The 13,287-nt window shown below is 35.2% G+C and overlaps 1 protein-coding gene across 1 annotated transcript in view; it reads left to right on the top strand.

The window, feature by feature from the left end:
- LOC121948880 (activin receptor type-1C) overlaps window positions 1–10,089 on the top strand; it is a 43,203-nt gene extending 33,114 nt beyond the window's left edge. The window contains exons 6-9 of the mRNA XM_042494406.1: window positions 6,989–7,145; window positions 7,955–8,079; window positions 8,357–8,487; window positions 9,632–10,089. Of these exons, the coding sequence (XP_042350340.1) occupies window positions 6,989–7,145; window positions 7,955–8,079; window positions 8,357–8,487; window positions 9,632–9,757 (539 nt within the window). The 3' untranslated portion in view covers window positions 9,758–10,089. The remainder of the gene's footprint in view (window positions 1–6,988; window positions 7,146–7,954; window positions 8,080–8,356; window positions 8,488–9,631) is intronic.
- The last annotated feature ends 3,198 nt before the right edge of the window (window positions 10,090–13,287 follow it).

Raw genomic sequence — 13,287 nt, 5'->3', positions numbered from 1 at the left:
CAAAAAAGCAAGGCTATAGTATGGCAAAAATGTCAAAATTGACATGTCCCAAAAACAGCTAAAAACACCTCAAAACAGCATAAAATAGCGTGCTGAGACACGCCATAGCATTAAAACGTGCAAAAAAATGGCCAAAAAACACCATAATATAGCATGTCGAAAAAAAAAAAAATGAAAAAAAGCAAGGCTATAGTATGGCAAAAATGTCAAAATTTGACATGTCCAAAAACAGCTAAAAACACCTCAAAAACAGCATAAAAAATAGCATGCTGAGACACGCCATAGCATTAAAACGTGCAAAAAACAGCCAAAAAAACCAAATATAGCATGTCGAAAAAAAAATGACCAAAAAAGCAAGGCTATAGTATGGCAAAAATGTCAAAAATTGACATGTCCAAAATTAGCTGAAAAAACACCTCAAAACAGCATAAAATAGCGTGCTGCTGAGACACGCCATAGCATTAAAACGTGCAAAAATGGCCAAAAAAAACCATAATATAGCATGTCGAAAAAAATGACCAAAAAAGCAAGGCTATAGTATGGCAAAAATGTCAAAATTTGACATGTCCCAAAAACAGCTAAAAAACACCTCAAAACAGCATAAAATAGCGTGCTGAGACACGCCATAGCATTAAAACGTGCAAAAAATGGCCAAAAAAACATAATATAGCATGTCGAAAAAAAAATGACCAAAAAGCAAGGCTATAGTATGGCAAAAATGTCAAAAATTTGACATGTCCAAAAAAAAAACAGCTAAAAACACCTCAAAACAGCATAAAATAGCGTGCTGAGACACGCCATAGCATTAAAACGTGCAAAAAATGGCCAAAAAACAACATAATATAGCATGTCAAAAAAATGACCAAAAAAGCAAGGCTATAGTATGGCAAAAATGTCAAAAAATGACATGTCCCAAAAACAGCTAAAAACACCTCAAAACAGCATAAAATAGCGTGTGCTGAGACACGCCATAGCATTAAAACGTGCAAAAAATGGCCAAAAAAACATCAAAAATAGCATGTCGAAAAAATGACCAAAAAAGCAAGGCTATAGTATGGCAAAAATGTCAAAAAATTGACATGTCTCAAAAACAGCTAAAAAAAACACCTCAAAACAGCATAAAATAGCGTGCTGAGACACGCCATAGCATTAAAACGTGCAAAAAATGCCAAAAACAAACAAAATTTAGCATCAAAAAAAAAAATGACCAAAAAAGCAAGGCTATAGTATGGCAAAAATGTCAAAAAATGACATGTCCCAAAAACAGCTAAAAAACACCTCAAAACAGCATAAAATAGCGTGCTGAGACACGCCATAGCATTAAAACGTGCAAAAAAAATGGCCAAAAAAAAAACCATATTAGCATGTCAAAAAAATGACCAAAAAAGCAAGGCTATAGTATGGCAAAAATGTCAAAATTTGACATGTCCCAAAAACAGCTAAAAACACCTCAAAACAGCATAAAAATAGCATGCTGAGACACGCCATAGCATTAAAACGTGCAAAAAAATGGCCAAAAAAAAACAACATATTTTAGCATGTCGAAAAAATGAAAAAAAAAAGCAAGGCTATAGTATGGCAAAAATGTCAAAAATGACATGTCTCAAAAAAAACAGCTAAAAACACCTCAAAAAACAGCAAAATAGCGTGCTGAGACACGCCATAGCATAAAACGTGCAAAAAATATCCAAAAAACACCATAATATAGCATGTCGAAAAAAAATGACCAAAAAAAGCAAGGCTATAGTATGGCAAAAATGTCAAAAATTTGACATGTCCCTCAAAAACAGCTAAAAACACCTCAAAACAGCATAAAATAGCGTGCTGAGCCACACGCCATAGCATTAAAAACGTGCAAAAAATAGTCCAAAAAAACAAAAATAATATAGCATGTCGAAAAAATGACCAAAAAAGCAAGGCTATAGTATGGCAAAAATGTCAAAAAATTTGACATGTCCCAAAAATTAGCTAAAAACACCTCAAAAACAGCAATAAAATAGCATGCTGAGACACGCCATAGCATTAAAACGTGCAAAAAAAAAATGGCAAAAAAACCATAATATAGCATGTCGAAAAAAAATGACCAAAAAAAAAAAAAGCAAGGCTATAGTATGGCAAAAATGTCAAAAATTTGACATGTCTCAAAAAAGCTAGCTAAAAAACACCTCAAAACAGCAATAAAAAAATAGCATGCTGAGACACGCCATAGCATTAAAACGTGCAAAAAATATCCAAAAAAACCAAAAATATAGCATGTCGAAAAAATGAAAAAAAAGCAAGGCTATAGTATGGCAAAAATGTCAAAATTTGACATGTCCCAAAAACAGCTAAAAAAACACCTCAAAACAGCAAAAATAGCGTGCTGAGACACGCCATAGCATTAAAACGTGCAAAAAATGGCATCCAAAAACAACATAATATATAGCATGTAAAAAAAAAATGACCCGAAAAAAAAAAAGCAAGGCTATAGTATGGCAAAAATGTCAAAAAAAAATTTGACATGTCCCAAAAAACAGCTAAAAAAAACACCTCAAAAACAGCATAAAATAGCGTGCTGAGACACGCCATAGCATTAAAACGTGCAAAAAATGGCCAAAAAAAAAAAAACATAATATAGCATGTCAAAAAAAAATGACAAAAAAGCAAGGCTATAGTATGGCAAAAATGTCAAAATTTGACATGTCTCAAAAACAGCTAAAAAACACCTCAAAACAGCATAAAATAGCGTGCTGAGACACGCCATAGCATTAAAACGTGCAAAAAATATCCAAAAAACAACATAATTTGGCATGTCAAAAAAAAAAATGACCAAAAAAGCAAGGCTATAGTATGGCAAAAATGTCAAAAAATTTGACATGTCCCAAAATTAGCTAAAAACACCTCAAAACAGCATAAAAAATAGCATGCTGAGACACGCCATAGCATTAAAACGTGCAAAAAAATGGCAAAAAAACACCAAATATAGCATGTCGAAAAAATGACCAAAAAAAAAGGCTATAGTATGGCAAAAATGTCAAAATTTGACATGTCTCAAAATTAGCTAAAAACACCTCAAAAAACAGCATAAAATAGCATGCTGAGACACGCCATAGCATTAAAACGTGCAAAAAAAAAAAAAACCATAATTTAGCATGTCGAAAAAATGACCAAAAAAGCAAGGCTATAGTATGGCAAAAATGTCAAAATTTGACATGTCCCAAAAACAGCTAAAAAAACACCTCAAAACAGCATATAAATAGCATGCTGAGACACGCCATAGCATTAAAACGTGCAAAAAATATGGCAAAAAAAACATAATTTTGGCATGTTCAAAAAAAATGACCAAAAAAGCAAGGCTATAGTATGGCAAAAATGTCAAAAAAATTTGACATGTCTCAAAAAACAGCTAAAAAACACCTCAAAACAGCATAAAATAGCGTGCTGAGACACGCCATAGCATTAAAACGTGCAAAAAATATCCAAAAAAAAACCAAATATAGCATGTCTAAAAAAAAATGACCAAAAAAAGCAAGGCTATAGTATGGCAAAAATGTCAAAAAATGACATGTCTCAAAAACAGCTAAAAAACACCTCAAAACAGCAAAAATAGCATGCTGAGACACGCCATAGCATTAAAACGTGCAAAAAATATCCAAAAAAAAACATAATATAGCATGTCAAAAAAAAATGACCAAAAAAGCAAGGCTATAGTATGGCAAAAATGTCAAAATTTGACATGTCCCAAAAACAGCTAAAAAAAACACCTCAAAACAGCATAAAATAGCGTGCTGAGACACGCCATAGCATTAAAACGTGCAAAAAAATGGCCAAAAAAACACCATAATATAGCATGTCGAGAAAAAATGACCAAAAAAGCAAGGCTATAGTATGGCAAAAATGTCAAAAATTGACATGTCTCAAAAATTAGCTAAAAACACCTCAAAAACAGCAAAAATAGCGTGCTGAGACACGCCATAGCATTAAAACGTGCAAAAAATATCCAAAAAAAACCATAATTTTATGCATGTCTAAAAAATGACCAAAAAAGCAAGGCTATAGTATGGCAAAAATGTCAAAAAATTTGACATGTCATGTCCCAAAAACAGCTAAAAACACCTCAAAACAGCATAAATAGCATGCTGAGACACGCCCATAGCATTAAAAACGTGCAAAAAATATCCAAAAAAAAAACCATAATATAGCATGAAAAAAAAAAATGACAAAAAAAGCAAGGCTATAGTATGGCAAAAATGTCAAAATTTGACATGTCCCTCAAAACAGCTGAAAAAAACACCTCAAAACAGCAAAAATAGCATGCTGAGACACGCCATAGCATTAAAACGTGCAAAAAATATCCAAAAAAAACAAATTTTGGCATGTCGAAAAAAAAAAAATGACCAAAAAAGCAAGGCTATAGTATGGCAAAAATGTCAAAATTTGACATGTCCTCAAAATTAAAAAAAAACACCTCAAAACAGCATAAAATAGCGTGCTGAGACACGCCATAGCATTAAAACGTGCAAAAAATGGCCAAAAACAACAAAATAATATAGCATGTCAAAAAAATGACCAAAAAAAGCAAGGCTATAGTATGGCAAAAATGTCAAAATTTGACATGTCCAAAAATTAGCTAAAAAACACCTCAAAACAGCATAAAATAGCGTGCTGAGACACGCCATAGCATTAAAACGTGCAAAAAATATCCAAAAAAAACATAATATAGCATGTCAAAAAAAAAATGACCAAAAAAAGCAAGGCTATAGTATGGCAAAAATGTCAAAATTTGACATGTCCCAAAAACAGCTAAAAACACCTCACCTCAAAAACAGCAATAAAAATAGCATGCTGAGACACGCCATAGCATTTAATTAAAACGTGCAAAAAATATCCAAAAAACAATATTTTGGCATGTCTAAAAAACGACCAAAAAAAAAAGCAAGGCTATAGTATGGCAAAAATGTCAAAATTTGACATGTCCAAAAAGCTAGCTAAAACACCTCAAAACAGCAATAAAATAGCAGCATTAAAACGTGCAAAAATTGCCCAAAAAAACATATTTTGTCATGTCAAAAAAATGACCAAAAAAGCAAGGCTATAGTATGGCAAAAATGTCAAAATTTGACACGTCCCAAAATTAGCTCAAAACATCATAAAAGAGCATGCTGAGACAGGCCATAGCATTTGAAAGTGCAAATATGGTCAAAAAAACATAATTTGGCTTGTCAAAAAAATAGCTGAAAACCATTTATTTCAGCTCATAAAGATGCGCCATCGCGTAGCATGTTGACAAAAGAGTCCCCAAACAGCCAAAAAGTCAAATTATAGCACATTGAAAAATTGGTCAAAAACCGTATAGTATAGTATGGTGAAAAATCTAAAATTTTGACATGTTCTAAAAATGTCTGAAAACTACTTACAACAGCTGATTTAGACGCGCCATAGCATAGCATGTTGAAAAAAGCGCCCCCCAAACAGCCAAAAAGTCAAATTATACCACATTGAAAAAAATGGCCAAAAACTGCATAGTATAGTATGCCAACAAATCTCAAATTTTGACATGTTGTAAAAAATGGCTGAAAACCACTTATTATAGCTCATAAAGACGCGCCATAGCATAGCATGTTGAAAAAAGAGCCCCAAAACAGTCAAAAAGTCAAATTTTAGGACGTTAAGAAATTGGCAAAAAACCGCATAGGTAAGGCGAAAAATCTTAAATTTTGACATGTCGTAAAAACAGCAGAAAGCCACTTATTACAGCTCATAAAGATGTGCCATAGCTTTTTTTTTTATTTTGGATGACAAAATACACTATGACAATTTTTTTTCAATGTTTTGGATGCCTTACTTTAGACAATTAATTAATTTCAAATAATATAAGCTTTCATGTTAAGGCCAAAAAATCAGCAGGACACTGCAGGGAATTGAACCCCATCCCAGTAAACCAGGAGTACCATTACCAGTGCCTTTTGTTTTTTTATGGCTACATGGAAGACAAAGCAAAACCTGCATTAGCAACAGCATATTAGTGGCAGCATTTCAGACTGCTGTGTCGTTGTACCAAATTTTGGTTAACAAATGCTAATAGTAATGTCATTAGTCCACTTTAGTACAGTACAGTTTCACTGTGCTACTTTGATTAGATGATGATTACATACAACATGTAAGAATACTACAAAACATTTTTGCAGATGCTTTTTTTTGACTCCAGTGAAGAAATTTTAATGTGCCTCCAAGTAAACGAAAAATCCAAAATCATAGAAATTTTTAGATTAATTGAAGTCACGTACAGCAACAAAACTATATCAAACATCCGTTTACAAATTCTCACATAGTTGCTAAAGCCTTAACATTTAGAAAAACTTCTGCATAAACATTGTAGGCACACTCCAGGCTTTTTCTGGAGTATTTTAAACAGAAAGGTTTTAGCAAGATTGCATATGTTAGAGAAGAGCGTATGACTGGATAAATGAAACTTGGATAATACTGCATGAGTTGTGTGAGAGCTTTTTCAGTGGATGTTTTTGATAGTTTTTCTGTTGATGAACTAAAGTCACAGGCGACTGTGATCAACAAGAATTTTCTGTTTTTGTTTCTCACACATTCAATGTAACACAGGGTGAGTTATTCATATATAAATGGTTGTTTTGGGATGAAGCATTTCGTTAAAGCTACTAAGTCAGACAGTGAAAAGATGATTCAAGTGTAGTCAGTTAATTTTGTAAATTTTGTAAAACTGTGTTCATACATGCACTGAACACAGTTCTCCTGCACTTTTGCAACACAGGAAAAGTTATTTTATTTCTGCAACCTCACTGCTGAATGCTACTAAATCCTACACACTAGACTTTTAAGTCTGTTTTGTTTTTCATATTTGACTTTAACCATTTTATATGTTTTTATTTCATGAATCCTGCAAAATGTGCCTTATTTTTATCCATCACTGTAAAGATGAATAATATTTGTTTACATGTGAAACATAAAACCTTATTGGTGCTCTTCCTGGTTCTAGGGAAACCTGCCATTGCTCACAGAGACCTAAAGTCTAAAAATGTCCTGGTGAAGAAAAACGGCACGGCTGTCATCGCAGATTTAGGTTTGGCTGTTAAACACGACTCCAGCACCAATGCCATCGACATACCATCCAACCACAGAGTTGGAACTAAGAGGTGGGATTCACCTCACAACACACAATTGACACAAAAAATAGAAAGGGGAAATGATCTGTCTTTAAACCTGCTTTAAACTGATGTTCTTGTTTTCATAGTTTTAATAGCCAGTGCTATTAATTGGCTCACAACATTGAAACCTTCCTGTTTTCTGCAAGAAAAGCAGAATCCATAATCAGAAACCCACGGTGTAACGCACATTCGGTCCCACTAGTTCCTAAAGTAATCTGTTCGTTAGCAGTCAGCTGAGTGGGTGTGGTCACGGTGTAATAATGAAATAATGAGTGTTGTTTGAGGTCTGTTGAGAAAAATGCTGGACAAAGTCATGAAACCTCAAGTTATTTTGGATTAGAAAACAATAGGATTGATGCAGGTATAACACAACCAGCTATTGTTAAAAAATATGTTTTTTTCTGGTAAAATGATGTATGAACATTATCTCTAGGCCAAACATAAATGTTGAACATGTAGGATTTCAAATCTTTAACTTTGGTGACTCCTGGTGGTATTATGCAAGCTCACAAGAAACAAACTGTAAAGTATCTTCAAGATCAACACTTAAATAACATAAATCACCAGAGTGCTGTCAGTTTTGTTTTTATCGATGATTTGTTTTTCAAGTCCCCTTAAACATATTTTTTTAAAAATCGTTTTATGTTCACAGAGATTAACTGAGCATGTTTTTCTGTAGCCCATTTCTAAATTTTCATTCAGAGAACATGGGGCTATGAACTCACACAAAAATCACTTAGGGAAAGAAGTACTGGGTTCTTTATTTAATTAGCTCTTAATCATTTTGTCCTCTGCAGGTACATGGCCCCAGAAATCCTGGATGAGACAATCAATATGAACAGCTTTGAGTCATTCAAGAGGGCGGATATCTACTCGCTGGGCCTGGTGTTCTGGGAACTGGCCCGAAGATGCTCTGTCAGGGGTATGTCGAATGACGCATACACAGTCAGAACTGTTGATCTATATTTTAGAAATATTAAATGGCCAAGTCATCAACAAAACTGCACTGTGGCACTGATAGCTCTTGCATGACACAGCTGATTAGTCGTTTATGTACGTGTCATGTCAGATTGTTCCTCGCACAATTTTTTTTTTGTGGATTTTGTGGTTTTATTTCACACACGGTATGTTGTCAGTTCTGTGCGTCACTACGTGGGTGAGGAAAAGCTTGATAAGCAAAATCTACACCTTTTTCATAGGACTTCATGAAGATTTCCAGCTGCCTTATTATGACCTGGTGCCTTCTGATCCGACCATTGAGGATATGAGGAAAGTGGTGTGTGAGCAGAAACTCAGACCCAACGTTCCCAACCAGTGGCAGAGCTGTGAGGTGAGACGGGTGAATGTATGTAATGTATCATCATGTAAGATTGTTCTTAATGACACTATAACACTAACACATCACTAGTGTATGTATCGAACTGTAAAAAAGAAACAGATCCAAAGGAAAAACATAATAAGGACGAACATTTTTTGTGGTAGAGATGGTCAGTGTATGATCAAATTTTTAATCTACAAATAAACTGACTACACTTGAATAATAATTTTCACTGACCCGTGTTATGATGAATTTGTGAAGAAAACTTATTTTTCTTACATGCCTTCACGGTGAAGGAAGATTCTAATAATGGATAAAATTCACGTTGAATTTGAGTAAAACGGGGCCGCATTTAACAACGGCAAAGCTCTGTCAAAATGTCCGTTTACAAACTCTCACACAGCTCATGTAGTATAATCCAAGTCTCATTTATCCAGTCTTATTCTCAGCACTTTAATATGCCAACACTTCAGTACAGGAAGTCTCATAAACTGACAAATAGTGCGTCTGGGCATGTGCGTGCATTTGAACTCTGCTTAGCGCACAAGCAGAGTTCAAGCCCAGGGACGCTACTTGTACAAAAGCGTTTTAAATAATATGTTTTAGAGAAAATGCTTGTGTTTAGGAAGCACTATGTGAACCTGTTTTCTTCATAAATTCAACATAACGTTGGGCGAGTAATTCATATAAACATGATCACTTAGTGGCTGAAGTATTCTTTTACGAATTAGAGCTCCCCTCATCGATGACTGAAAGCACTGTTATCTGCTCACCTGTTACATCTTGGATGAAAGCTTACTGAAAAACTGAAAAAACCAAGGACACAATACATTTTTGGCAGGTATGGGGTTACTGAACTTTTAAGATTATCAACAGTGTTGCTACAGTCTGTGCTGAACTTACCACCGACCTGAAACATCCTATCTGAACTGTGATGATGTTCATATGCTTGGAAAGGCATGAACTACATGTGCATTGTTTGTGACCAAAAATGTCAGTGCTTTTTGATAACTACCAATAATGGATTTAAAGCACAAACTGTGGCTCTTGATATTTATGCCATTCAAGGTAGGAAGCTTAAATTTCAGCCTGGTGTCTGAATGGAGTGAGATTTGTCTTTTATGTAAATAACACTGTTTTCTTGTTGATACTGCAGGCTCTGCGTGTGATGGGCAAACTGATGAGAGAGTGCTGGTACGCCAACCCTGCCGCTCGACTCACAGCTCTGCGGGTCAAGAAAACCGTGTCTCACCTGTCTGTCATCAAAGATGTCAAAGATTAGTTTGATTTGTTGCCCTGCAGATCAGCACTGGTGCTGGCACTGGTGGAGCATGATGGACTTAGAGTCGTTATGGGAAGCAAACTGGGAGAAACTGTTGTCTCTAACAGCCTGAGGCTGCCCTCTACAGGACACAGCCACACTGTTCACCCTCAGAGAGCAACTGCAGGTTGTTTTTGGTGCCAAAGTATTGTAGGGGGTGTCTGTGGCTGCTTTGCACATAGCCACCTAATAAAAAAAAGAACCAAACAGCTGAACTTTTGGTAGGAAGAGCCATATGAAATAAGAATATGTATAATGTATATACAGATTATTTTGCTACCTCAGACATTTAAGTGCCCAAAGCTTGAAGTTGCACATTGTGATGTTTTTTGTGCCATATCTTGTAGCAAACACAGTATTGCTGTGTGGTTAGTGTGCTTACTGACAATCACAAAAGGATACTGGATGAAACTAGTTCTGACTGGTTTTAAATGACACACTACAGTGTTTAAAGTGCTTTTGAATAGTTATTACAGTACCATTGTAGATAAATGGTTTGATGAAAGGTTGAAACTATACACTTAACATGAATACTACTCTACATCCTTTATTTAAATACATCCAAGTGGGTTTTTTTTAATGTGAATTAGTTCTGACAAATGGAAGTTGGTCCACTGGTTCTGTTGGTCCGGATACTTTGACAGATATTTAACGGATCATGATGACACTTGGCACAGATATTCCTTATCCTCAGAGTAGGAGCCACTGACTTTTAAAGGGACAGTTCACCCCAAATCAAAAAAACATATTTTTCAGGTTGCGATATTTATCAATCTAGATTGTTTCGGTGTGAGTTGCAGGATGTTGTAGAGATGTCTGCCTTCTTTCCAATATAATGGAACTCGGTGGCAAGCAGCTTGTGGTGCTCAAAGTGCTAAATAAATAAATACATTGTAAAACTCAGCAGAAATGTCTCTTTCCAGAAATCATAATCATATTTTCTTTCCTTGAAACCACAACTGCCATACATATCACTGTTATGGTTATCCGTGGCCGAGAGGATCATGCTCGTGACCGTGTGAGATGTAAACATTAATGGTGTCCTCCTCTGTGGTGCTAGATGAGCAGGTAGTAGATGCATCCTTCTTTCTGCACGGTGATACGGTTGGCGGATATAGGTCTGTAGAAAAAAAAGTTTCCACCTGAGCAGGTTGTGAATTCTGGAAAGACACATTGCTGTTGAGTTTTTCAGATGTACTTTAGGTGCTTTTAGCACCACAAGCCAAGTGCCATCTAGTTCCATTATATTGGAGAGAAGGCAGACAGATGTAAACGAAGGCAGATATCTCAAACACTTGGCACTTCACACCAAAACAATCTAGGTTAAGAAAGAGCACTACAGGTAAGAGGAAAAATATGCATTTTTTTAAGCTGGGTGAACTTGTCCTGTGAGTACAACTTAGCCTGATCTGAAACTAATAAGAGTGCAGTCTTACAGTCTTTGGCTGTCCTAAAATCTGATTTTTTTTTTTCCCCTTTTGGATTGAGTAAAAACTTGACCGTTACTCTGGCGCTGCCTACAGCCCAAACTTTAAACATTTAGACTGACTAGTGATTAAAAAATACATTTAAATAATAAAGTTGTCTTTCCATATTTTAACAACCTCATGGGATCAGTAGAGTGGCTAGAGACTTTTTTTATGATGTCCTTAGCATGTAAAGAAAAGTACATCTATAAGCTCCTGCTATAAATTTTGCACATTTAAAGCTTTCAGTTGCTGAAAATAGCTGCTCTCTGACAGGTGAATGCAAGTTTGTTAAACAAACAAAAGCTCAATCACGAATGTGAAAAGTTACGTTTGATGTTTCTCTGATATATTTATTCAGACTGGAAACATGTTATTCAAAGTAAAATATCTTAGCTACCCTAATGCACAAGTCAATATGTCATTATTGTTAACAATGGCTCATTGTTGTTGTTTTTTTAACAGGGAAGTGTAACAGCTGCATACAGTATGTTAGAAAACACTCCATTTTGCAAGCCCAGTCTGGTTTTACAGCTTTCCCATTATACCAGATAATTGTGACAAAAGTAAAGATAAGAAAAGCTAGTAAAAAAACAAAAAACAAGAGTCAAGTCAAGTCAATTTTATTTATAAAGCCCATTATCACAAAACACGGTTTGCCTCACAGGGCTTTACAGCATACAAAACCCCTCTGCCCTTAGACCCTCACATCACCTACTGAAAAAGCCCCGAAAAAGAACCCCTGAAACGGGGGGGAAAAAAATGGAAGAGGATAATGACAAATTCCTAAGTGATAGTTGAAAACATTTCACTTGCGGAGCACAGTCTGGGTGCACATGACTGTATGATCACCAGTCTGCCACTGTGTGATGAGGCCTGTAAAGCCTTGTCATAATGGGCTTAGGGAAAGTGCACGAGTACAGCATGTGTGAAGGTGTGCCTGTGTGTGTGTTTCATATCATGGGAACTGATCCTGTATTTGAAGATGTGAATCTGGTTAATCACTGTAGTGCTGTGGAGAATCTCTATTCATCTTTCCCAATTATCATAGCTTTCAATTCATTCTCAGTTAGTGTTTATGTTTTTAGCTGCTAAGGAGAGTTATACACTTCCATGTAGCTGCTCAGTGTTGACCCATATAATCAGTGTACCCCCTGTTATGAAAGTGTCATGATTACTGGTGGATATGTAGCATCAGCTGTGTTGCCTCTTAAAAATAAGCTATGTACAGTAGCCTGTCGCTCTCTTGACAAATGACACTTTATGTACGTGTCTACATTTATGTCTGTGAAATTATTAGTTGACTGCAATCATGGAATCATTCGACTTTGCAGAATACAACTATGAATTATTAAAAATGCAGTATTAAAATGTCTTTGCCTGTGTCCATTAAAAAATACATGTAAAATATAGATTTTTTAAATGATGTTGGATGCTGAGCCGAGCTTATATTTTTACTGTTGTGTCATATCTGCTTCTCCAAGAATTAGACAGATGACACAGCTGATAATTGACTATATAAAAGACTTATCAATCATTCCAAAGAGGAGTGACCACCATGTTGCAATTTCTGATCGGTGTCTTTTTTATATATACATATATATATATATATTACATTGTATATGAAAATTGCTAAATATTAACAAATGTGATACCGCTTTCATAACCTAAGACTTTATAAGCGTATTGATTTTAAACCATCCAGTTATCTAGATGAATACTTTTGATTCATGTAAAACTGTTTTGTGTTGTTGCTCAGATTTCATGCCATTGCATTGTATCTTTTCTCTTGCACTATTTATTCTGTATAGAAATATGTGATATCAGTGGGTCAATAAACTGTTTTTCATGGAAGAAACATTTTTTGTTTAGTGTAAGATGTCTCATTTTGCAACTGCAATTCTGAAAGCACCGATTGTGCAGAGCTGCACATATTACTGCAAATAGGACAAGATTTCCCGGAACAATTTATCTGAAATAGGTCTTTTTATCTTCCCCATCACACTTACACCTTAACTGACATGA

Source organism: Plectropomus leopardus, chromosome 10 (genome assembly GCF_008729295.1).
Source record: "Plectropomus leopardus isolate mb chromosome 10, YSFRI_Pleo_2.0, whole genome shotgun sequence".
Taxonomy (NCBI): Eukaryota; Metazoa; Chordata; class Actinopteri; order Perciformes; family Serranidae; genus Plectropomus; species Plectropomus leopardus.
The sequence above is the reverse complement of the archived record's forward strand: the minus strand, read 5'-3'. Positions and strand labels throughout refer to the sequence as shown.